At 38.1% G+C, this 27,503-nt stretch overlaps 2 protein-coding genes across 6 annotated transcripts; one reads left to right on the top strand and one right to left on the bottom strand.

Moving 5' to 3' along the window:
• Positions 1–5,671: 5,671 nt before the first annotated feature.
• Positions 5,672–19,256, bottom strand: LOC124404866. Of its 3 annotated transcripts, none has more exons than XM_046879327.1 (4): positions 19,149–19,256; positions 18,146–18,493; positions 9,359–9,523; positions 5,672–8,748 (listed from the first exon to the last, which is right to left on the bottom strand). In XM_046879327.1, the coding sequence occupies exons 3-4, from the start codon at positions 9,499–9,501 to the stop codon at positions 5,967–5,969; spliced, it is 2,925 nt and encodes a 974-aa protein (XP_046735283.1). In that variant the 5' UTR covers positions 9,502–9,523; positions 18,146–18,493; positions 19,149–19,256; the 3' UTR covers positions 5,672–5,966. The 3 variants fall into 3 exon arrangements, with proteins under 3 accessions (XP_046735283.1, XP_046735281.1, XP_046735282.1); XM_046879325.1 differs by having other exon boundaries at positions 19,081–19,249; XM_046879326.1 differs by having other exon boundaries at positions 19,064–19,240.
• Positions 19,257–19,685: 429 nt separating this feature from the next.
• Positions 19,686–27,258, top strand: LOC124404867 (DENN domain-containing protein 1A). Of its 3 annotated transcripts, XM_046879328.1 has the most exons (15): positions 19,686–19,960; positions 20,418–20,573; positions 20,674–20,811; positions 20,952–21,087; positions 21,174–21,227; positions 21,307–21,564; positions 22,242–22,343; positions 22,470–22,697; positions 22,778–22,954; positions 23,311–23,343; positions 23,527–23,581; positions 23,651–23,834; positions 23,955–24,087; positions 25,026–25,853; positions 26,657–27,258. In XM_046879328.1, the coding sequence occupies exons 1-15, from the start codon at positions 19,944–19,946 to the stop codon at positions 27,023–27,025; spliced, it is 2,868 nt and encodes a 955-aa protein (XP_046735284.1). In that variant the 5' UTR covers positions 19,686–19,943; the 3' UTR covers positions 27,026–27,258. The 3 variants fall into 3 exon arrangements, with proteins under 3 accessions (XP_046735284.1, XP_046735285.1, XP_046735286.1); XM_046879329.1 differs by lacking the exon at positions 23,311–23,343; XM_046879330.1 differs by lacking the exon at positions 25,026–25,853 and having other exon boundaries at positions 19,688–19,960.
• Positions 27,259–27,503: the final 245 nt, after the last annotated feature.

The raw sequence follows: 27,503 nt of genomic DNA, 5'->3' as shown, positions 1-27,503 counted from the left end.
ATGCATTGGCAATTGAATCTTCAATGCGTCGACTACAGTAGCCGGTTCTTGTGCATTATACATGTATCAGCCGGCTACCTGCGGAATGTAAATTTTCAAACTTTTGGGGTATCCAATTTATATTTATAGAGATCTGTTAATCTCTATATATGAGAAATTTGATAAGCTTTATTTGAAATTCAATCAGGTTGACTGATTTTTACACTTAGCATTTTTTTGTTTGTTTTGTTTTTGTTTTAATTGTTACAGTCTGCTAGAATTGAAAAGTTTCAACAACGCTGTTAATTCTTGTGCAAAAATTCATCGATAATCATCTTACTGTGTTCTTATTCCAGAACAGTTTGTGCGCTTTTCTGTTGCCGATATTCTTCCATTTCTAATTATAGCTATGATCTAAAAGTTTTCTGCTCCTTCTTAGAATTCTTTATCAAGTTTCGCACTTAAGAAAATGTCCACTATACGAGTACATGCATATTAGGTATGTACGTATGTATAATAATATACGACAAATGTATCCAATGTACCGTTATTACAAATACATTATACGTAAAATTACCGCGCGGTATTTAATTCTGATTCATATAAATCTGAAGGATAGGTACACATCTCGTATACCGCAGGATCGTCTTAATAGACAAGTCTCGTCCACGAGATTATTTAGTCTTGAGAATAGTCACCTGCGTGCCGTATTAAGGTCTCGTCTTAAGATATCCTGACTATTAATACGGCCCTTATATATATATTTTTTGTCGGTACAGTCTTTGTCTCGACTTGTGTCGCTTAATGCGCCCTCGTCTCATGTGTGTATATAGATTTGCCCCCCCCCCCCTCATCCCTATATACACGTGGAGTGGATTCCAGGTTGTACCTACAATTGGATATGTAGCACAGCGCTGGCGTGATTGTGTTATAATTCCGTGTTCTTGTCTGCCGGTGCATTGCACCGCAGTCACGCGTTCAGTTTCTGTGTTGGACAGTATATCATTACACACATGAGTATATTTTTTACTGACTTCAACTTGTTCGTGATGATATACACCCACACCCAAGTCAGACGCGAGGTTCTTCGTCTTCCGATTCTCTTCTTTTTTCTCCTGGAAACATTTGATCATTATAAAAATCGACTAACTCTAGATCCTTATGTTCCGGGGGTGAAATAATAATGATACATAAAAATCTGGCTAAAACCGGGAAGACAAAATATGTGCAAAACGATTCACGAGCGAATTGACACGCGAGTGGAAAATCAAAATGGCGTTATTGATCCTACGCTTCAAAATTTCGTTTCGGTTATACGATTATTTCCGGCACTTGCTGGTTATCGACCGCTATTTCAAACCTTACAAAACGGTGGCAGAAATAGCTCAGGTATATCATTTATTATCGAACGGGGTGTAAATATGGAAAACACGACTTGCGAAACTGCAAGCCGTCGGATAAAATCGTCTGCTCGCCGACGCAAAACACCGTTATAATACAGCTTAGAAAAATATATAATTTTTTCCGACAAGGTTAAGGATTAGAAAAACTGGCTCCTAACTGAAAATCGAGTGAGAACCGCTCTGAATTGACTCATATATTAATTTTGTGGCTAAAATACTACGACAAACGGGGCGATTCTTGATTCGCAACGAGGAGACGAGCAACATAAAGGGCGTGGAGTAATATACGCCTGAACGATGATCGTAACACATCGATTAACGGAATAGCACAATTTATCCGTCACGTGTTGTTGCTTTTGGACTTGACGGTTGCATAATTAAATTGACAAAGGTCGGGCCGTGCGAGGCGCGTTGACAAAGGCCCTCGATTTCGTCATCGTCTATATAGTTGGCGCTTTAAAAAGCACATGAGCTAACAGGATGGGATGGGAAATCTGTGACTATCTCTCCTCTTCACGTCGCGTCGCGTCGCCTCTCCGTCCTCGTGGATGATTCTCGTGTCGAATTGAGACGAAAGAACGCGTCATCTGGCACAATAACGAATAGACGTACGAGGAACTACGCGTATTGATATTGTACATAACCACAATCTTGTATCCATATAAAAACACGCCTACATCTGCATCTAACGCGTATTGCTCGTCTCCTGCGCTAAGACGTGTAATAATTTTAAGCAAAGCACGGCCGCAGTGCAGATTCAGCGAGACTCGAGTCGCGGGCAACGGAAATAACCGGTGACTCAATGTATTTAGGCAGCGTTGATTTAACGCTCCAGCCATAAACTGATCGGCATCATCTCGCGAGTTTATAAAGCATTATTATGTATGCATGTATAGAATATTGAACCTTGTCTTACGTAAAATCGGCAGCTTGAAAATTAATATGGCTGCAGAGCAATATGGCGTCTGAAAGAGAGTAATTACGACTGTCTTATTATATGGAAGGGTAGAATATGCTTTACCGCCAGATGCGGCCATCTTTCATATTATATCTATAACAGACTCCTCAATTATAAACTACATATAGAAAAATACATGAATATTTACTATAGTTTTCTGATCGTTCATGTAATCATATAATTCCCACCATCGGCGCTGATACTTGTATCAGAATTGTGTGAGAGCCGCCTGATAGGGGTTCGGATCGTTATATTTATATCTTATATAATGTATTACGTTATATATGTACATGTAATAAATTAAAACTCCGCCACCAAACGATAATTTCCAATTCTTGTCGGCAACGAAAAGTCGTCACGTGTCAATTCATTCATATTAAATTTCAGCACTATTTCAATTTACATAATCACACTCGTATACATGCATAGCTAGCTATGTATATATAATTTTTTTATGCGATCATATCGTGTATATCCCTGGTGAAAATTTCCACTATTACGAATTTTTCTTCATCTTACTTCGTCCAAAATTGTAAATCTGCATAGTTTTTCGTAAAGAGTTGTTAATTTTTTTTACAAATTGTAGTACCTTGTAAATTTTTTACTGAAAAAATTCGACTTTTTATAAAAATGTAAACATTTTTATGAGAAATTATACATACTTCCAAGTTCCTTAAAATTTTTTAGAAAATCATAAAAATCATTTTCACCAGGGATACGCAATTTTCTAATTATTTTGGACGTATTAACGGACGCGAAAGGGTTCGAAAACCGTGAAATGACTCATAAAAAGAAACAAAATATTCTAGATCGCTGCCCAATGGGATTCGGTCAATCTCTGCGGGAATGAAGTTCTTTACCTTATAAGGTAACGGACTTACACTCGTATAGGGATACAATACTCGCTGTGTAAGTTGGGTTGCGTCATAGCAGGCGAGTTTTTGAATGTTTCACATGTCGCGTGGACGAAGATCGATTCATTGCACGTATTAGCAATAAAATTCGATATGAAAGAGGGAAAATTTTCAATATCCGATCTTCAGCGAGTTAGAATCCCATTCGTATGAGCTGCTGGTTAGTCCGCGTTCGTACAATCTTTGCACTCATTGCGGAGTACTGAATTAGAACGTAGTGCAATGACTATTATACGTCTATGTATATACGTAGTATGCATAAACTTGACTTGGAAACGGAAACTAAGAACGTTATACTTACACAGACTGCACATACATCGCATAATGATTTTATCTCTGTGCCGCAGAATCTCGTTGTAGAATCCTATATTCTTATAAACAGTACAGAAGCTTGGTGTTTAGTGAAATGAATATTATTTATCATTTGTCATTTGCCACAAGTCTGACTAATAAAAACGTTTCCAGAGTCGTGTGATTTTGAGAAACGATATTAGCAATGTTTTATTTTTCTTTCATTTTTAAATAACTTTTAAACTTTTAAATTAAAAACTGCATATCCACGCGATAACGCGATTCATAATTAACAAAATAACTTGTCACCACGATATACGCGGATTTAAAAAGTAATTAAACTGTAGGAGACGGATAAATTCTCACTGAAAACAACGCAAACTCCAAAAGAAACTAAAGCAAATTTTTCACACGTCATTTAAACGACGAGGTGAATTCTCTCTTGTACATACATAACGAGTGAACACTTCACAGCTGTATGTACGATCCATTTATTTTTCTAACGAATGCCTACCTGACAAGAAATGTCGAAAAAATTGCGTACATAGAGATTGAAACTTTTCTGATTATCTTTTGAAGGCAGTTTATGTGTTCGTCTAATTTTAAATCTCATGTACGATACGCTGTGTTGGGGTGCAAAAGAGGTTGGAAAATAAACGTAATGCAACGTTTTTCAACGTTTATGAGTACTTTCGATATAAATTTATTGCAGTCGTAAGTGTCAGTTGAAATGGTAATACATACAATAGGTTTACAGAAGTAAGGTTTAATTTATAACAATAGGTATATATTTATATATCGGGAGTAAAACTAAACTTCTTATATCCGCACAATAATCGTCAACTTAACTCTCCGTCTAATTTCTTATAATATATATCTACTAGTTATAATAGTAATAATGATGATGACCATAGATATTTCTATATATACAACAATGCAATCTTAATAATATGTAATATACATATTTAACCTCAAGTACACGTACCGCATACGCTATGTATAGTATACCCGCATACCTTAAATAATATGATGCACACAATAGATTTACGACTTTCACATTCAAAGCTATATACGTGCTATGTATAACGCTTAGCTTCCACACATTCATCCAAGACAATCCACATACTTATAGTTCTTCGCATTGCGTCCGTATCGCATTGAGAATAAAAAATACTCTGCCTATATGTGTCCCATAAAGTTTCCAGCCATACTAGTAATCACCATATTTAAATTAAACTTCTAAAAAACAAAGTCTTTCTAATATTATGTCTATATTTACAGCTAAACAGATTTACCGATACGACGGTAATAACGCGCTCGCTCCTCCTCTTCTCTATAATTTATACAGTTCATCTTTTGTCAATGAGTTTTTCATTTTCTTACTTATTTAGGAGAAAAAAAAAAAAAAAATCAACTAAAAACACTCTACGAAGTATAAATATATTGTAAGAATTACGTGTCAAGTTTATCAGAGCTCCGTACCACACATTATATTCTGAACTTTAATGCTTCTTTTTACATTCTGTGTTATCAGAATTCGTTTTATTAGCTACTATTTTTGTTTTATTCCTGATAAACTAGGCCATGATAATCAATTTACGCGATCACTGTGATTTGGTACAATATTTCTATGTCTGTGATAATATATTGAGAGATTTTACAGGTTTTTAATTTTCATATTTTATAAACTCGTTAACGCTATTCGATTCGCTGCATTTCATCCAACAATTTTCTTCAATTGTCAAAAACGTTTTACAAATTATCGCGATTTTGTCTATGCATCAAGATTGTCGTACAAATCAAATTTCAATGCTTCAGATCTAATAATCGAGAAAGAAAATTCAAAGATGAATAATGCAGAAAATATTCCTATAAGTTGCCAGCGAGTGTTCGGAAAAATAATATACACATACTCTTACGTTATGCAGCATTGAAATCAACTTAAAAATTATTAAAACCCGTCCTAAAACTGGCGTCGACATTTACGCCATATTTGCAACTCAATTATTCGCTCAACTATACGGTGTGTATACCGTCGGTTGAAAAGAAAAAGAAAAGATGGTTTAATCGTCGATAAGAGTTTCGTGTGTGTATGTACATATGTATACATATAAATATATGTATATATATCGCGACTCTTCTACATACGACATCACGGTTCTATCGAGTGTTTCAGTCTGTAATTCGGTATAGAATTAAATACCTCGCGTTTAACGCTACATTGTATGCAATGCAAAAATGACATGGATGTATATAACTGAGAATAAAGAAGAAAAAAAGAAAAAGTAAAGAAAAGAAAAGATAAAAGAAAAACACAAATTTGATAAATTTAAGTCAGTATAAAACGAAATTAATTTCTACCATAATCATATCTCCCGGTGATAGCAGTAAACATGTATGCTGCTAATCGAACGAGTAGACTCATGCAATTTTCATAAATATCGTACGATCGCGCATTTTGCAATGTCTCAATTCGCGAAGAGCGCGTTGAGCCTCGCCGGGTGAGCAAAAAGCGACGCGAGCGTCGCCGGTCGGCATTCCCTTGTCGTTGTACCGTCGTATGACGTTTTCACGCTTGACGTCAAAGTCACCAAAGAAGTCGATGATCTCGTCGATGTCTGCCTTGAAGGGTACGTTCTCGAGAGACAACACGCACCCGGGTTTACCGAAGCCTTCGACGTACTCGAGGGGTGGATGCCGGCCACCGTACCCCATGTGACGAGGCATCCCCCCCATACCCCCCATCATGCCAGGAGGACCTCGAGGGGGGTAACCGGCGTTTCCATACCTGCCCATGTGGGGCGGCATGGACGCTGGGTACCTGCCTCGCTGGTCCTGTTGCATGGAAGCGTTCCCGTAATGCTGGTTGTCCTGAAGGTACTGAGAATCGGCGAGACCCAGGGTCTCCATCATCGTCGTCCTCGAGACGAGTTCTACGGTGGGTGTATTTTTTCCAAGGGGAAGACCGTTCTTGGCCGTAGCTCTTATCGCCTCCTGGCTCGTGTCGAACTCGCAGAAACACTCGCCGGCCGGTTTGCCGTTCTGATTAAGCATCATGTGAATTCTGTGCGGCACGATACCGATGTCCGAGAAGAAGTCGAGCACGTCTCGATCTATCGTCTGGAATGGCAATCCCCGCATTATCACGCAGTCCGACATGGTAACGGCCTCGGTGTTCGGTGCAACCGTAGAGTTTATTTCCGCCTCCCGTTTCATCTGGACGAATTTCTCCTCCGTAACAGTCGCCACCGTCACAGGTTTCATACCGATTTTTAACGGCTGCGATATCGCAGCCTTCGCCTCTTCGACACGTGAAAATTGCACGTAAGCGACGAGCTGGGGTGTCGAAGTCTCCTTAGCCATCATCATGAACAAATTGTTTATCTTAGAATCGTGGAACAATTTCGCTATGTCGATCTCTTTCGCGAACGCCGGAAGGTCCGAGACAACGACGCAGGTCGAAGATCTGGGATCGTTTTCCTTGGTACCGCCAGTCTGCTCCAAACCATGATCCCTGCTCTTCTCCTTGAGCTCGGGTACGTAGGAGTCAACGGCCTTGTCGAATATCACTTCGTCCAGAGGAAGCACCTCGACTTCCGATCCTCTAACGTACCTCTGTACACTTAAAGCCAAATCCTTACCCTCAGCCTTGCCGAACTTGACGTAAGCAATGCCTACGCGATTCCCATGGTTGTCGTTGATCAACTTCAAACCATCCTTCCTAATGTAGATCCCGGGGAAGGCGTGCCTTACGTCGCCGTAACCGGCAGCCAAAGGCATGTTGCGAATCTCGACACAGTTGCCGGTTATCGCCGGTTTCACTACGTTTTCCGCCGATCCATGATACCCGCGGTTGTTCCTACCGCCCATTTGCTGCTGCCTGTCGTGCTGTTGTCCGTTGTCGTAACCACCGTAACAATTGGTCTGAAACGCGTTCGGGTTTCGCCTGCTGTCCAGTTCCTGCATCTTGCTTAAAAACGGATTGCTACCCGACCCGCCACCCGGCATATTCGGCTGCCTCATACCCGGCTGATACTGCATAGAATTGGGACTCCCACCGCCATTTCCGCTGTACATCCTCGACTCCTGGGGCCCATAGGACCCGCCGCTACCGCCAGACCCCCGGGGCGGATATCTGCCCTGATCCATCCGGCCGTGAACGGCCTCGTTCTGGGACCACATGTCCCTCCCGCCTCTCGGGCTAACCCCGATCGCCCCAACCGCCGCTGGGCTCAAACTGGGCATGGGGCCGGGAGATATTCCTTGGCCAATACCGGTCATGCCCATGGAGTGAGCCATGCCCTGTGAATGAGGCTGTATCATACTACCGACGCCGTTCAATCCGTTGATGCCGAACTGATTCGGCTGGATGATCTGCTGCTGGGAGGCGAGGATCGGCGCCGCGGCGAATGAGAGGGAGCGCTGATCACCAGAGGGATCACTGGGGAGAGCGGCGACGCCGGCGCCAAGGATACCAGGGGCCAGTATAGGGGCCTGAATGTGGGCCTGAGGTGGCACCTCCCAGATCCCGTTTTCGGCTATCGACGGCTTTTTGCCACCAGCGGTAACGGAGAGCGCTACGGGTCCGGAAATGACCCCGGTTTTGTTGTTATCCTTGTTCGGAAACTGGCCTACGCACACGACGTCGTTCGCTTGATCCTCGTCGTTCGAATCCTTGTTGCGTCGGTCCGCACCCGAGGATCGTTTCCCGTCCCGATCCCGCGACCTCGTTCGATCCCGCGATCGCGATCTGTCCCTCCTCCTCCTCCGGTCTCTACGATCTCGGTCCCTGTCCCGCGACCTGCTTCTGTCTCTGCGCCGGCGATCCCTGCCTCGATCCCGGTCCCGCCTGTCCCGGTCCCGATCCCTGTCGCGGGACCGCGATCGGTCCCGGGATCGAGATCTCTCTCGCTTGTCTTTGCCCCGATCTTTCGTCGACTCGGGATCGAGATCCCGCTCCTTTTCTTTGTGATCCTTGTCTTTTTCCTTCTTCTCGATCGGCGCGTTTTCCGGCTTGGCCGGTACGGCAGGGACCACAGCGATCGGCGTGCTCTGCATGAAGGTCTGCAACGATATCGTCTGCTGGCGGGCGGCCTCGATGACTTTTTGCATCTCGGTGCGGGAGCTCAGCAGCAGTTTTATCTTCATCTCTTTTATCTTACCACCGTCGCTCATCATCGCCTGACGCGCATCTTCATCGGTACTGTGAATCAGGAGTAACGGTTAAGACAATATTTTCACAGAGATGAACTCTCTCCTCCTCCTCGTCTCATCCCAACTTCAAAAGATTGTTTAGATATTTACTTTGTACCAGGAAATCGACTGTATGAAACACGGACTGACCCCGTTTTTTTAACTCCATGTTTTTACAACTTGTTTATACTCAATTAGAAGAGCGTTACAACAGACGAGATTTATTATTTCTTTCGCTTAGTTACATTTAACCTTGTGAATCTGTTTTTCTACGTTTAATACCTTCCGGAGGGAATTTTTTTCCAATGCAGCATTGAAGAATAATTCGGAATGCATCTTAAGGGGTTATACGCATTTGTTACCCTGATATGTATAAAATTTTTTACAATAATAAATTGAAGCGTCTCTTTGTGAAAAATCGTTGAAAAATTCCTATTTTTCGTCCTCCTGACTGCGTGCAACGCCTTAATGTATTATTTTTTTTCTCCGAAAAATTTACAATTAATTTTGATTCTGCGTAACTTTTTTTTAAACAAGAGGTCAGTCTTCACGCAACGGACGATTTCCAGTATAACTGTGAAACGATATGGTATCGAATAGACTTCTCTGTTCAATTATACCTGAAAGCTATGAAAGCATCTCCTAATTCGCCGCCGACGATGTGGACCCCGCCTTCGGGGATGCTTAAGCCTCGGAAAAACTGGCGTATATCCAGCGCGTTTGCGGACCACGCAAGATTCTGTAGTCTGATTATTACGCTCATTTTCGCACTATTTATAATCAATCTGTAACAAATGAAAGAGATATTTTTCGTTTTTTAAATGTTTCATTTTCCACTTTCGTAATTTTATTTATTTTTTCATCATATTTCCTCGTTCTCGCTCTAGTTTCGTCGACGAGGTGATTGTGGAATTAACAACACAACATATAAGAAAATGAAAACAAAAAAAAAACACGTAAGCTTTTTCAACCGTGAGTGATAACTTTAAAAGTCAATCCAACCATTGTTACATCATCTTTCAAACGTGGCGAATCAAATATGTGAAAGGCTTGAAATGAGAGTTTGGAAAAATTCTAAATTTAAGTTGAGTGATTGCCACATCTCGAATGGCTTTAGAATTAGCATTGTCTTGTGAAACTCCATGGTCACTTCGTCATACCTAAATCTGGGCATTAAAAAATGTCCAATAGAGAGATCGTTAAAATTCGAGTGCCCTCGTAATATAAGCTGAAATGAATTGTGTTCGACGTATACTGATTTCAAAACATAAACCTAGTGGTTTGTTAATTTTAGAATTAGGCTTCAGCCTCTTATTTTGGGAAAGAGCCAACATCGCCGAGAAATATCGGCGGCATAGTTCGCGCGGGAAGGAAGGAAAATTTTGTGAATCATGACAACAAACAAGAAAAACGTTAAAAAATTATCAAAATTCATTCTATACGTAGATTTTCGTTCTTTCATTAATTTCCTGAAAGAATTTTTTTTAAAACGTTCATATTTAAATTGAAAAAAAAAAAAATATTGCAAGTTATTTTGTCGCTAGCTCGAAATTTTATAGAACCTCATAAATATTTCGAAGCTGAGTTTCGTAGAAGTAAATAATTAATTACACGAATAACCCTTCGTAGAAAATAATTCGTCTTAAAATGCTTATACCGTGTTGTACCCAAATAACGGAAATTTAATAACGTCCGATTTTCGACTAATCATCATTTCAGTAGAACATAATAGTTTTCGGCGTAAAGCGCAAGCACATTGAAAGCGTTGCTGTTGATGAAAATCCAGCGTAACGTAACGGGTGACGCAATAATTCCATCTTTATCGTATGCAAAAAGTTGACGACCTCGACCGTACGTATCGACTATCCCGATGACCGTCGTAAATCATTTTTAATGCTGCGACAAATATCGAAGGTACATAGGCTCTATATAATTCCATCACCACATCATGTAATATTATAATCGAATAATATAACAAGTTTTCTTTTCGTGCAGATCGATCCATCGTCTCAACCTGTGTCGACTAATTATGAACGGTTTGAGGGGAGGGGGATTGTGTTAATATAATATTAAGTTGAAAAAAGTGCCAGTGAAGATCATTTGGATTTAATTATTGGATTCATATTAACGTAATCTGTTATTTATTTTTTCTCGTTATAATCATTTTCGCTGTAGGTTTTTTTTTTTTTTTTTTTGTTTTTTGTTTTTTGTTTTTATGTATCAGTCGAGTTATATCAGAGTAGATAGCGTGAAGCTTAATTATTGTCCAATTTAAGAGTTCTGAAAGTTGTTGAATCGAAGAGAAGGAAAATTCTCATGAACGAATATCAGGAAGTTGCGATGAATAGTAGCCTCTCCGACCTGCGACCTCTCTCTTCCTAATCGCCACCGTCATTCCTCTCCTTTTTGTTTCAGTTTTTTTTTTTTTTAGATCCGTTCACAATACGATACGCAAGACTCACTGAAGAGCTGCAAGATATAATTGCAGAATAAGCTGCAAAACATATTTGAACAGTCGCAACAAGAATAAAAGCTGTAGAATGGAAGTGATTTCCTTGAAGAACGTATATATGAAGCTGACGATGAGCTTGGAGAGGGTAAAATTCTTAGCACAATTTCTGATGGTTGGCGCTGAGTAAATGAAGTGTCATAAACTATTATCATACACGATAACAGTCGGAAACGAGGCCTTACGCAAGTGTAATGAGAATAGTCTTACCACGCAAGTGTAAGAATTTTATAACACGAGGAAAGAAACGAGGGCGTCTTCGATAAGTATGCCAACTTATACATTTCATGTGTGATACCCCAACTCGGGTGCTCATGATAACTTTCGAAGTCTTGCCACAGGCCTGGTGAAAATGAATATAATTATTAATCGAGATCTCCGGATAAATTTTTTTTTTTTTTTTTATAGCAGCCTCGAGCTTATGCCGAAGAGTTTTCTCAAATGAGAAAATAACCGTATAGCGTTGAATTTGTGCGTCTGAAGAATATCTGGATTAAAATATACGATGAAAATTTCGCCGTTTACGTATTATATACAGTGGATATATTTTTTTAGTGCTCTAACCTCAAATCGCGACTTCGTCGGATCGAGACTTGTGCGGATGAAGTTTTTTCATTCGCGAGTTAGAGCACTCGCCTTCGACTCCTACCGTAAACCTCAGATCTCGTCAAAAAATCGTATCCATTCGTGTTTTCTGTACACAAAGTACTCGTTTCTATAACGGTCGAGTAAGTCTGCGAATGCGCATGCGCGGGGTACTGAAAAGACCACTTTTAAGTCGTAGGAGTTGAAACTGTTATTTTCTGTACTCCGCGCATGCGCCGAAATTACGCGAACCTAACCTCAATGTAGTTCTTGGTGAAAAAAAAGCGTAACATACTCTTGTTGTATATGAATAATCGTGTGCAATAAGGAAGCAAATTTACGCTCGAAAAGACCGAGTTTGCTTCCTTCTTACACAATATAATATTATCGCCGTAAACCACAAACGTACTGCTCTTGTTTTAAATGTTTTCAAAATGTAGACCTCCAACTCCAGGAGAGAGAGAGGGAGAGAGAGATTCTTCGGCTTTTATCAGCATCGTGACGACACTCCCTCGGCTCATTGTGAGTCAAATCATGGGTGGATGAGATAATGGTACACTTCAATTCTTGGACAAATGTTATGTTAACGAGTTGAGGCGAAATCTATTATCGGTAAGACGTTGGCACTTCCCCACAGATCTAACGACGGTTGTCGATTCTATTCAGGACACGATTCAGGAGTAAATAACTCCCAATATACAACGCGAAGATGTTGGTTTCATTGTTGTTACGAGCAACGAGATTTTATACTGCCGATTTATACCGGATTTGGTATCTCGTCGGTTCACAGTCACATACGAATCAACATGAATTAATGAGGATTCATTTAATGTCCGCATGAAATACGTGCCTGTCGGCGCCAGCGCGTGGAATCAAATTTGGAATATTCCTTGGACGAAAGTTCTTCCAATTTGCAACTATCCTCAATACTTTACGTACAAATTTAATCCTTTAATCACCTTCAATGAAGTCTCTTCAGCTACAAAATTGAAATGTATATACCAACAAACGTTCATTCAGGATGGCCACAAAATATTAGATTTAGATTCTTCGAGTTTTCTTGTTTTTCTAAAACAGAATATCAGGTGTTTTTTTCATGGCGACATATACTTATGACATAAAAGTCTTCTACATTCAAGTTCAAGTTCTATGATTAGTACCACCAAGTCTTCCTTCTGCCTTCACTTTGATGGAGCCTGAATCTCGGTGTGCCGGTTGAACTATCATAGAATTTTCATGCAAATATCAGCAGAGCATGACCTGCTTGCAGATATATTTCTCAGACATTGCTTACGAAATAAAAAACCTCAATTTGGGGGTAAATTCGTACCCCCAGCTCGTAGATATCGCTAAATTCCCGTAATAGAAAAAAGTTAAGGGTATGAATTGACTTCCAAGTTGAGGTTTTTGGGGGATATTTTCACGGTGAGGTAATTTCTCAGTCCTTTTTCTTTTATACTATAAAAAAGTCTTCAGCTTTTCCAAATCTCCAATTTTTATGGCGATCCTGATTATCTGGCGGTATTTTTTCATCACACACACACACACGCTTACGCACGCTAGAGTTATCGAAGTAAAGAACGTTAGTAAAATATACTACGACGGTAAATAATCTGAAATAAATAACAAACGTGACGTTAAGTTAAATTTTACCGAAACAACAAGTGACCCAAATCCAAACAGTAAATAATGTTCTCAGACACCCAATAATTCTTGGTATAGTAGAAAAGTCACAGACTCACTCCTCGTCGACATTTGTGTCAAATATTTTATAACGATTGTTATAACTATAAGGCTGAACAGCTTGTTGAACATGGAGAGATTGGATCACTCAACAGTTCATATATGTAATATTGAGGTAATATTCTGCAAAAGAACTTGATAGGGGGTGGGGGTTGGGGTTGGGGGGCAATCAGAGTTCAGGAACTCACGTCAATAAACGCTCTCCATTCTACGTATATATCGAAACAAGACTAAGATTACCATTCGACATTCCAAAAAGAAGTTCCATCAGGAGCAAGCGGATAACATTGAAGACATGTCGAGTATCGATAATTGACACAAAGATGTAGATGCAGGTAGACGAAGGAATCGCACACTGATGCACCAGGCTCCGCAGTGTCTTTCGGTTGCTCTAGCAAGCAGGGCAATTCTATTGGATTATTCTTTCGGCATAACTCATCTATGCGTAGATGTGTACCCATTTATAAATGCCTGGAATTGAAGGGGATGATTGAGTGCGCGAATCCTCGCATGTTCGTTGATTTTTAACGTATCCCATCATCATTACACGCGACGCAGCGGGGTAGAAAGTATCATTTTTCGTGCAGCTTGAAATAATCGCACATTACTATCCAGTCGGGTGAAATTTAGTTGTCTGTAGAAAAAAAAAAAAAAACTATTGACGATGTAGATATTAAGTACCACATAGTATAAGGAAATTATCAGAAAAAATATTCGCATGATTTATGGATTTAAGGTGTCATTATGTTATTCTGCGTTCTTCTTCTCTCGATGCTCACTAAGCAAAGTTAGTCTTGAAACGAGCTAATTTCTATATCCGGCGATCGATGGACCGTCAATTCAGACTTCCCAGTCACCGTTGAGAAGTCCACGACGTATCTTTTCAACACGAGGACCAAGTCGATGAACAGGAATCACCGGATCGGTTTCTCCTTAACTTCCGGGGCTTCGCACTATATGCATCGTGTCTCGACTCTCTTATCCTGTGTTGAGTTCGAGGTTTTTCATGAGGAGAAAAAATTTATTACCTTTTAACGGAGTTCGGGGCAACGCGCATTCGTCATTTGGTATTCTTTGACAAGTTTTCACAATTAGATATTAAGATCCTAGCACCGACTGACTGTGCGATGAACAATTCGATACTAAAAATTTCTACTTTACTATGTAGTAGTCATAAACGTAGAGAGATATTAAAAGTAAGCAACCTGGGTCAAAAATACAAGGATAACGCAACAACGAACCGTCTTTTAAAGAACTTTTATCGATTAAGATAAACGCTTGAAGTAGCTTTGGAGATGAGAGAATTTCGTAGACGTCGCTAATTTTTTTGCAGCATGAATGAACTCGCAATTATCGACTTTTGCTCCTATTTCCTCCATCCTCTAAATTGTGGTTTAAGTCTTATGATAATAAAAGAATAAATGGATAATTTTTTATAACAGCATTATAAGGCATAGAATTCGTGTTTAATGTTTTTATTCTTTCTTTCTTTCTTTCTTTCTCTTTTTTTATTTTTATTCTCAACGGAGTATTGTTAGTATATCTTCATTGCTGAAGTTAATACGCTCAGTTTAGAATCATTTTAAAATTTCTTGTCGTTGAATATTGGTCTTTTCGATGAATACTCGTTTCAGACTGAACGTTGCCGTGTTCAATTATACCAGTTTAACTTCAATCCTCGGATTGGTATACATATTTTAGCCACCTTTCATCAATTCATTCCGTGAGGAAAAATTCCAATTGTTCACTTCAATGTCAACAAACCAAAATTTCCATTTTACGATGGTTGTCGTTGGTGAGAAGTTAAGCGTTACCTTAAATTGACTGGCGAGCAAGAATTTCAATAGTCAAAATAAGAAGATTGCACTTTTGTTACAAAGTAAGTAAAAGGCAAAGTTCAGCTGAATGCTATTTTGCAAGTCACCTTTTATTCGGTTTAAACGCGTTATAAAAAGCAAAAAAAAAAAACAATTTTTTTATAGTAACAATTCGACGATGTCTTCGTAACTGCTATAATCATGTTCCATGCGAAGAAGAAATGCTGAGGAAGTGTTATAGAAAAAAAAAAGTAATGATCGCTTAGAACCTTAAAAGAATTACCATTGTGTGCAGTGAAATCAGTAACGGTAAGACGTACTTGTCATGGAGCAGCCGCAGCAAGGCATTTCCAACATTTTTCATTTAATCATCGAAGCGATCACCTCGTTCAGTTCACTGTTCCAATGCATCGTTCGAGTAGAAGACTGCGATTACATGTCACAAGACTAGAAGCTGCCAACGAAGTTATCTACTGAAAAAGGGTGAATCAGCAGGGCGAGAATCGTCTTCCGAGCACAACGTTGTAGTCAGCTTAGAGCGTTGTTCGAGCCAGTTCGCAGCAGACCACCAATGATTTGATAACGCGATGACTTTTCACCTTTTTTTTCCCGAAGAATTTCAAGAAGCTGTAGAAATCCTATTGAAATATTATCGTATTACTTTTTTCTACCTTTCTAATTTCGGTCTCGTTGGAATTTAAAAAGTTTACGGTTGGATACGACGCATATGTTTTGAAACGGTTATTTTTTCAATTATGTTACAAGTTAATTGGACAAGTTTCATTTGAGTAATCGAGGGTTTTGGGAAACAAAACTTCCAACGACTGTAAATTCCTGCACTATGTCTCATAACGTCACCGCTTTCGTTGATTTTGTAAAAATCCTCAAAGCTTCGCAATCTTTGAATTAGAAAATATTCATTCAGTATCACAAATTCCAGAGGTATGAAAAGGTAAAGAAGAAATAAATAAAAAAAAATCTAGTAATAAAGTACGCAGTACAGCAATTTTTAATGAAAATTAGAAATAATATACGTCAACCGACTTGAATTTCTCCAACGATCGTTCACCGCTAAAAAGAGTATCCACGCTGGCTTCAAGACGATCAGATACCACCAGGTGCAGGTTGGCATTGAACGATATCTCGGTGATTGTAAATAATAACTTTTCTAATCAAACTGAGGAACACAGAAATTCCTGTTAAAATCTCCTCACAGTTTTGCATTCTCTGGGTGACGAATATAGATAATCAAGCTGATATTCAATAGAATATCTAAATAGTTGCTTATAATTATTAACTCAAGTAACCATTTTTAATTATTAACTCTTATCAGTTTATACTCGTCAAGTTCACTGCATGGTCTTCAAGTTATAGTTTTGTTACACTGATTTGGAATAGCTTCTTTTACATACGTTGTATTACTCACATTTTGAATCCTTCTAAAATAATTTCTTTCAGTTATAATTTTTACTTTATTTTTCTGATCAATTTCCCTTCACGATTAATAACAGATTTTATATCCTTTACATACTCTTCCATGCGTGAGAATCTCATTGGAATAATATTCCACGTTCATATTTACCGAAGCTTCTTCATAGTTTAGAAAAGCATGTAACTGCTGTTTTAGACAATGATCGGTGTATTAGTTAGTTCGATTGATTATACAATATATTTTACAAATGTTTAAGACCCAGTCTCTTTAATTCGTAGATTTCATGTTTACTGCGGGCAGAAATTAAATTTATTGTAGCCATTATCAGTTCAATCCATTCAGATTTAGAGTCTGTTCATTAATATTCTTTTCATGCGCATTCTCAGAACACTGGAAATAAACTTCGAAATAAGATAAGTTTAAGGATAATTTTATTTTGGTTATTTTGTCACTTCAAGACGTTTAAATTTATCCATTCATTATCAACGTCCCTCTAAGAATGTAGTTACTTGTGCAGTAATGTAAGTCAATACTTGTATTCACGACTCGATGAAATAAAACCCATATCTGAGTAAAATCGACGTCTAAACAGCGCAAGCGTCTGAACGGTAAGATGATGTTTCGACTTAACAAGAATGCTAATAACTCAACCTCAAGGTATACGCAGCTAGAAAAGATTTCTTCTTTTCTTTTCTATATCGGAAGTGATTAATTCTTACGGACTGAAACGAAGGTGCCTTTTTGTGTGGACAAAACCATTTTGTGATAAATTATTTCTGGGCATTAGGATAAAGATAAGGAAGTTGATCAATGACCAAAGTGCATGGGTTGGAGAAGAAAGACGTTTCGTATTACATTGATTCGACTGAAGGAACAAAAAAAACAACAATAAAGTAAACGATGGTAAGCTACCTGGTCGTATCGCATCAGGGGAAGTAATTCAATGATGAAATTTTCTAAATTCATCGTTGTTAATGGTGCTCGCTCGTAGCATTTTGATATTTTTTTACAACTGTGCCCTTACCCAACACATACTTACCTGTCTTAATTAAGGGGTCGATAAGGTATCGAACGTGTGCGAATTCCCAAACTTGGGGGAAGATTTTGGTCGTGTCGAAGAAGAATAAGAAGAAGAAGAAGAAAAGATGGGTATTGTAGGAATTTTGGTAGTATACGAAAGTAATAATCCCAGTATAACGAATGAGTAAAAATATATAGTGACAAGAAAAAAGAAAAAAAAAAAAAAACGATTGGTAAATTACAAGACGCCGACTCCCAATAAATATACTAAATTTTATTACATTACTAATGGAGGTGTTACCTTCTCACAGAATACTCTTCTTCACTGTAATACTCTCTTCCTTGGACGTAATCCTCGGGCAGCTAAAAGGTATCGCGATGAACGCTAAGAAGTTGTGTGGTTGTTGTTGCTGAGAACAAAGAGGACCAACCACATCAAACGGCCCATCAGCGGAAGAGGGCAATGAAACGTAGCGAGCAGAAAAGAAGCAGCAGCAGCAACAGCGGAGTAGCAGCAACAACTGCAGTGGTCAACTGCGATGATTCACGTCACGTCACGTCACGTCATTGACACGATACACTCCTGATGTTTTGACGACGGCTGTACCTGCTCCTTAACCACCTAACACACACTGAACCGCCTAAGGCCCTGGAACACACATGATTTTTTCCACACTGTACGTCGAGATCTGTTATGTCGCAAAAACGAATTCCTAATTATTAACAACAGATTATGCCAAATCAGGTTATACCAAGAGCGAAAAGGCAGATGTTTTCGGTTTTATCATATATTAGATACCTATCGGAATCGAGGTTAGATAGTTTTGATAAATCAGATTTTCACAACGGTGTCAAGCTAGTTACGTGTGACTTTGTAATGGACAGATATCGAGATAAGAAATTATTATTAGTATTATTTTAATGGCTCGAAAACAGATGTTGGCTCAAGGCTGAATAATAACGGTTATTGTTAAAATAAGACAAAAGATTAATTATTATTCATGTAATACGAAGTTTGAGTCAGGATGGCGGACGATTCAAGCCTCTGTTGAATAAGGGTAATTTTATTATAATTTCTACGCAGAAAATGTAGCTGAATGGCGTTCGTTCGGTGATGGCGGGCGCTTGTCCGATGATCGGAAGCAAGGAAAGCTCGGACGTTACGCTGAACGGCTTTTTTGAGTAAACAGAGGCTCGTACTATCACGAGTCAAACTCACCGAAAATTGCAACTTACAACGAAAAAACGGCGAATTATTGTACGCTGAACGCCGTTGGAGAGGTTTTAAACAGATTTTAACTAACGATCAATTCCCAGCCGCAACGAAATCCTCGGACGATGACTCCTCGGAACTCCAATGCACTCCGATGCTCGTCCTGTAATCGTAATGGCTGCCGTCGTCTCGCAGAGACACAAACACCGAAGGCAATTCAACAAGACGCCTTCTCGACTTCCCCTTCCTTCTCTCGCTGACGCGTCATTCCATGCTGGCGCCATCTGCACGGTGGCATCACAAAGGTGAACATTTTTTCGAAGGTTGTGTTATTTTATCCGCCTATAATTTCTAACGTCTCGTTCCGGAATTTTCTCATTAATCAGGGACGCATCGAGATATTCATTATGATTCTCAAAAAAGAAACTCTGGTGGGTCAACTATAGGCGGACGTAACTGTAAATTGGCGTTATTTTTCGCGGCAATCGAGCTTCCGGTCGGTCAAGAGGAACCAGGGTCTTACGTCTCTGTAGGTAAAGCAGATCAGAGTAAAAAAAAAATATGTCTATTTTCATCTCTAAGAATGATGACTAATCCATGGTATTTGATAAATGTGGGTTGGAGCGACGATCTCCATCGCGTATATTTTCATTGACAATAAAAGTCTGATAATATACGGATAATACACTGTCTTTGACGTCTGACTCAGATAGGCTAGTCGTGCGACGTGAGTGAAATGTCAGAAAATGAAACTGGAGTGCGGTTGTGATAATCGTAAATAGTTCACTGTGAAGTTTATGATTAATTTATATAATGTAGCGCAATGCTCTCACAAATACGTGTCAAATATTCATACTGAACACATTTTTCTCTCAAAAACTGCATAATGGGATCCAGATTGAGGTATTAACATTGTTCTACGTATATCTATTTCCTTCCGGCCGTCTCTTTGATTATTCAACTACTCCAAAGTACTCCTCATATTAATTACATGCATAGAATAAAGAATGATGCAATTTTCCATCAAGGTTTTATCGAGTACGTTAAATTTTCACTGTCCACACGTTTAGAAAGTTGAAAAAAAAATCCTTTCAAAGCATCCCTGAAAGTCTATATATATATATATATATATGTATATCTATATATATACATCAGCGATACGTCTAATAATTTTTTTCCTCTTTCCACCTCCTTAAATGTTCATGTAATCTTGTTTGTATTGGTAAATATTCTCCGGAAGAAGAAAAGAAAGTGTGTTTGAGACGACGGCAGCAATCTAAACATAACCCTTCTTCTGAACTGTTGAACAGGAATTCTTTAATCTCAATTCAATTTATTTGATGGTGCTTTGTTTCTCTAGAGAAAATGTGCGACACCTGTTCGAGTGTTTCTGCGAAGTCGCTGCCCCTGTTGCGGACAAAGATCCCTGGCTACTACAGAGGTTCCCGGAATCTTTTTCCGAAGAAGAAATACTTAAATCTGTTCCTAAATTTGCGTACCCTTGTAGTTTCGAAAAGTAAGATATTATTCTGTTACACATTGAATATTGTTTCCTTTCATTTTATACTCAAACTCTAAAGAAATGAATGTAATTTGTGTAAAAACCATTATTTCAGCGTACTTGTGCAGCACTTTTCATTCGTATTGACGAGTATCGATTCAAAATGGACGTTTGGATTCTGTCGACACGATCCAAAGACCGAAACGGCGTTAGTAATTTTGAGTGCCTTACCTTGGCATGAAATCTTCTATAAGTAAGTTGAGTCAAAACATTTTCATCGTCAGATTTTCCCTGATATTCGATAAACACATTTTATATGCATTTATCAATATTTGTTTTGCATAATTTATTCTGACCATGTAATAATCGCAAATTCTTTCTTTTCTTCCCCAGATTGTTAAATCATATTGCCACCATAACTGCAAGCGGCAAAGATGGAGATCTTTGGAAATTCCTTCAAGATGTTTATAGCAAGGGTGTTCCTTCTCCCGGAGCTTCGCTTACCATTCCTCTTCCAGATCCTAGTGTTGTAAGTGAGAATAATTGAAAATAATTGGTTATTTTTTACCGAATATAAAAACCTCAGTCAATAGTAAGACTTGTAATTTTCCTTAGGTATTCGTCTGTCAAAGCCCAAAACAATTTCAGTTGCCTAGTATTCCGGAAAACGTGAGCATATATTGTCTAAAACTTTTGTTACTACTATTATTTTTACTAGACAAATACATTGACGTTATTTATATTTCAGAGAAATTTGACTGAGTATTATAGCGCCATTGATTCGCACAATATGATGATAGTGTTCGCCTCCATGCTGTACGAAAGACGTATTATATTTACTTCGAAAAAGTTGTCAAGACTGAGCGCTTGTGTTCAAGCTTGCAATGCCCTGATCTACCCTATGATTTGGCAGCACATATATATTCCCGTTTTGCCATTGGCCCTGATGGATTATTTGCTAGCTCCGATGCCTTTTCTCATCGGCGTGCCAGCGCCTATACTTGAGGTATTATAAAAATTTTAACTCCAACGAACGTTGATCATTGAAAATTTTTCATTAGCATTTATTGCATCGGTATTTACGTCAGGAGATGTGATAAATTATACAGACATGTTTTGTGTAACGCAAGTAGCACTTATCTAATTTATTACACAACTTCACCTGAAACTTGATATCAGATACGAACTCAATGAAAAACGTACGCAACTTTTTTCCCGTAAAAGCGAATCTGTATTAAATGTAACTTATTTATTTTCATGAAAACGAAACGAATAAAAAAAAAAAAAACATAAAAAAAAAGGAGATACGTTTAGTAAGTATCATACAATTTTTACTGTAATAAATTTGAGTGCGATCCAAAATTAGAGGGGTGAAGAAGAATCAGTCATTCTGTTAACAATATCTATTTATCTCTGATTATTCTTGCTTGTTTTACAAAAAATGAAACCGAAATTTATACTGAATCAATTATCTGGTCACGATTCAATTTCAAATGATATTTCAGAGATAAACCAGAAACTAAAAATTGACGGACATGTGGCCTTGGCGGTACAATGTCAACGCATAATATTACCAAGCCTGGCATACGTCAATATTGATAAAGTTTCAAGGCAAACTTTTATACTCGCATTATTTTTCGACACTAAAAATATTGTGTTTATTAAAACAAAAAACAATTTTAGAGAGTACGTCAAAGCGATTTGGGTGAAGTAGTGATCCTTGATGCAGACAACAACACTATTCAATCCCCGTTTGACGATCTGGAGTCCTTGCCTCAAGATGTGGTAAGGCTGTTTGATTAATCTTACACTTACAGAGAATGATACGGACTTACACGCATACCTATGCTATGCTATGGAAATTAACAACTTATTAGTTCAGGTAATATAGATCATTTTATTGTTACTCAGATAATTAATCTCAGAAGAGCACTACGTAACAGAGCTGCCTTGCTTGGTGATGGAGTGTCAAGGGCATTCCTACGCGCATTAGTTCAATTGACGGCTGGTTACAGAGAGGCTCTAACTCTCCAGCAAGGGGAACGTATTACGTTTGATGAGAAGGCCTTCGTAGACAGCCGGCCTTCGTCAATGCAACCCTTTCTTCGTAAAATGCTGGAATTACAAATATTTCAACAAGTGAGCATTGTCGTTATTAACGGATTCCATTCAGTCTGAAAGCTTTGTTTCAAACTCAAATTGACGTTTTGCCTTCTCAGTTTATAGAAGAACGTTTACACATGCTCAATTCCGGTCTTGGTTTCTCTGACGAATTTGAAATGGAAGCTCTTAATTATTCGGAAAAATCTGGCAGTAAATTCCGACAGCAGTATCGCGAATGGTCGTACGCGATGCGCAAGGAAGGTTCTGCATTTTTTCGGAGTGTCAAAGATAAGGTCAGCTATCTCTGTATTTTTAAACTTCTGTTTTTATTTTATTTGTACATTACTCTGTCGAGGTAAAGGAATTGCAGTTCAGTAATGCTTTTGTTTTACTTGCCTTTTCACTTATAAACATTTACATTCTTTCAAATTTCACCCCTCGCTTGTGGTTTTAGTGAAGCTTGAATTATAAATGTTTCGATAGTATCATTATTTGATTCCTCTTTGTTGTTTTCGTCCGGTGTTCAAAAAATTTAATTAGCAGCATAAAATTCAACGTCATGGTTCCATCGGAAATCATCGGTTAAAGGTTGCGTGATGTGTGTGGTTTTTTTCGTCTGCTCACTGTTCAGAGCTTTTAATTTTTTCAGGCCAATCCTGCAGTCAAATCAGCTGTTAAATCGGTAAGTTAGAAGTGTGAAAAAATATGTATAATAATCAGAAGTTGTTTAATTATTACTACTAAACAGCAATGTAATTTCTGGATTAAATTACTTCACTGATACATATCTAAATATCGAGCTTAGGCTGTGATCGCTACACATGTCATTATTAGTTAATCCAACTATTTTATCTCACTTACACAGGTCAAGGAGAAGGGTAAAGACATGAAAACAGCGTACAAAGGCTTGCGCTGGAAAGGTAATTGTCCGCAATTATCAGTTGAAAAGTGCTCCACTCAATTTACAGTAACTTCAAATTTACTTTCAGGTCGAACGAATAGACAAGAAAGTGGCATGAGATACCAACAGCCCAGGTCAGCCCCGAGTTCTCCTACGTTGGATAGAAGGCCTGTTACATTTGCGTCTCCTTCGAAACCAGCTGCCGCTTACACAGCAACTACTAGCTATCGAAAAGAGCTTCGATTCCGAAACGCTGCTGTACCCGACACAAGGTAAGCTTTAAAATCATCACACAATAAAAATCAAAGATAATTTTTTCTCGTTTAAAATGAAATTGATCAATTTAGGAGATCTTTGACGAAATTTTATGCTAGAGAATGCTTCTATTACAGCAGGAAGCGATACTCTCCATTGAGTCCCAGTTCACCCGAGGAAACAGATTATCCGGTTGAAAGGCTAGACATAGATCTGATGAACGAACTTCGAGATGTTATATATCCTAATACTCCGCCTGTCGATAGAACGGTGAGTTTGCAATCACAGATTTTTTAAATTAATATCTTAAAAGTACAGTGTCTCGATAATTGGAATATTTATTCCGCATTTGGTAAATTTCAAACAATATTTTATAAACCCTGCTGCAGATCATGTTATATCTTCCAATTTTTTGGTGACAAGGAAAAATGAAGAAAAACGGAAGCACTTTTGTTCTATTGTTCTTGTCCAATGTTCGATTTAACGTGTTTGGAAGTTAAGAACGTATTTATTTTAACGATTAACGATGTAAAACTACAGAAAAACTATCATTACTCTCTCTCTCTCTCTCTCGCTCTATCTTTCCTCGTTTATGTGTATGCTTCCATTTTTTGTGTGTGCTAGTGTACCGTCATTTTTTAAAAATGTTTAATATATTAGTATCGTCCATATTGTCTGACTATAGCTTGTTTGCGCTGCTGATTTCTCTGATGAATGGTTTGAACGACGTTCATTTTTCGCTCACCGCAATAGCACAACATTAACATTTATAGATATAACAAATTTTAAAGCATGTTGTATGTACCACAAGATTGAATTAAAGCTGCACAGTCACACCGACTTTGTCCTCGTATTCTCTTTTGTGCATTCCCTGAAGTGTCTTAACTTTTTTGGCCTTTTGGCCGGTGTGATCGTGCAAGCTTAATAATCACAACCCGTCGATGCTAGTACGTTTTTTACAGCACTATTTATTGTTTTTTATTTTTAATTTATTACATGTACACCATGAATGTTGATTTTTCATCAAGACTATCTCAAATAACAACGCACTTATTTATTGTTTCGTATGAAATGAGAAACCAATCAGTCAGAGAGACTTGATTCTAAAATTGAATCCCACTTGAATTTTCTTCTTCAATAATAATAATAGCAATAATAATGAGCACTGCATATGGATGGAAGTGAGTGTGATGTGCATAAACTTTCAGTTGAAGCCAGTGCGCAGTTTAGACAGCTTGAGGTCTGCATGGAGTGGGCGCTTGCGGCACGGCCCTCTTCCTTCCGACACTTCCATTGCCACAGACATTTACGATCCCTCCCGTACTTCAGATTCCTTCTCTTCCTCCACCTTAGAATCATCCTCGACTAGTTCCAACGCTCAATGCACAACAAATCACAAGCTGCTAGAACCTGGCACGCCATTGATTTCTGTAACTAGTGATACCCTGCTAGATATTTCCGATTCTTCGACTACTAATAGCAGTTCTAACATTAACGGAATTGACTCGTCAAGTCCGTCTTCGATCAGATCTTTATTCAGTTTGAAAAATTCGGACAGTATTCCATTTGCTTCACTTGGAATCGAAGATCGGGCGACCAACAGTTCGAAAACAAACAATCGTGTGGAAAAATCGACTCGCGGTTCGCACGAATTTGTCAATCCCACCAATCCGTTTGTCAACAAAAGTATATCTCATACTCAGACTTTGGTGGAACATAACAATGACCAAAACAAAACTACAGAAAATTTGAAGACTGACGTACTCAGCGTGCAAGATTCGGATAATTCTTTCGATCGAGAACATCAATCTTCGTTACGGATTTCTTGGTTTAATAATCTATTGGATGCTAATTTGAATATTGCAGATCCTAACTCGCAATTAATTGCCGATGATCCATTTGACACAAGCCAAATACTGAACCCTTTCCACCCACAGAACCCATTGTTAATTCATCCCATCAGCCTAAAGCCGAGTCCGACCAGCATTCAACCACTCCCTCCATTAAATAATCAGCATTACTCTGCACAGGCTAAGGTAAACATGAATCATGTCATTATCTTAATCGATTTATAGTATATAGAAAGTTATTATTATTTTCTGCACTACTTATTTTTATCCATTGACCACTATTATTAGGTGAGATAAAACCTATCATTTTGCTTTTATACATCAGGCTTCTTAATCGTTCCAAGCTTTCTACAATTGATTTAATTTTAGGTATCGATTCACAATTGGTAACGAATTCAAGAAAAAAATCTGTTTAAAACTCGCGTTGCAGAATAAAATACTCTACTCTTTGTGTTTATTGAGAAGCCTGAAATATCAAGAACACCATTGAAAATTGCTAGATTGAATATTTGATTTGCACTTGCAAGTAAAATTAGTGTGTTTGTCACTTTGTATCATCTTATTAGCATTCAATGTTCATAGATCCCATAGTAAATTTATGCCGTTATTTTTTTTCATAATACAATCGATTATGCTCGTGGCTATATTGACATGAATTGCACTCATCTTTTTCTATCGATTACTGATCGAAAATGCATACAATTTCATCTGTAATCCAGTGAAAACATAAACAGAGATAAAGAACAATTAAAAACAACAAATTACACAAGGTCCAATGCTTTCGCAGCCTTATTTTTTTTATTTTATTGTGAAAAAGTTCGTGTGTGTGTGTGTAAATTATATACTTATTCAATATATCTGTAAGATTTGAAAGTTTACGTAAATAGCTGATATTATTCATAAGTACGCTTATGAAGATAATGCAATAACGAATTAATTTACCCAGTTGCAGAAAATAAAAAATGTTTATCGTCAATATTACGTTTCAGGATACACCAGAGCCCCATGATTTAATCAGACTAGATTCAACGAATAGCGACGATGAGTTTGACCCACTTTTATCAAAGTCTGTAAAGAGTAACAGCGCCAAACAAATGACTCAGTCATTGCATCTTCCACAGATGGGAGAAGGTCTGACAAATCCTTTATATCCATATTTTTTACCTCAGCATAAAGCTAGAGAAGATCTTGACTTACTTCAGGAGTATGGTCTTGATTTCAATAAATTTAATCTAGCCAACGGCGCGTCTTCCGCAATGACTACATCGTGTAATCACACACTTCAAGAAACTAGTACAGCTGCTTCGTTCAATACGTCCACTGTTAAAACTCAGAATAATTGGACAAAATTTGAATGAATAGAATTTTGAGCGAAGTTGTATACATATCAAGATAGTGAATAATGATATTGATGATAATGTTAATAATAATTGTAAATACATGAATTATATTTGTTACTATTTATACGTGGATATGAGATTGTGAATATCGTTTTGGCGTGAAAGAAGTGAGTTTGTTCGAAATTGAAATAGATGAAAGATTCTTTTCACTGTATATAATTTGTTTTCTAAATTCAAACAGTATAATTTAATTCGTTTTACTGCAATCAATATGAAAGAACACAGGGTCAAAGATGAGTTACAAGTTTCAATTTTCCGTAGGTACACATAAGGGTGATCCTTACTTTAACTATTTTCGAATTTTTACAATGGTGACTCCTCAAATCGATTTTAAATAAATAAAAATCTCCTTCAATTTCAGATTTTTTGTAAATTCTTAATCCCGTGGTAAAATATCTTAAAAATATTTACTGAAAATTAAGTAAAAACTTGTGTA

This window comes from Diprion similis, chromosome 3 (genome assembly GCF_021155765.1).
Source record: "Diprion similis isolate iyDipSimi1 chromosome 3, iyDipSimi1.1, whole genome shotgun sequence".
NCBI classification, from domain to species: domain Eukaryota; kingdom Metazoa; phylum Arthropoda; class Insecta; order Hymenoptera; family Diprionidae; genus Diprion; species Diprion similis.
This window is presented reverse-complemented; position numbering and strand designations above follow the sequence as displayed.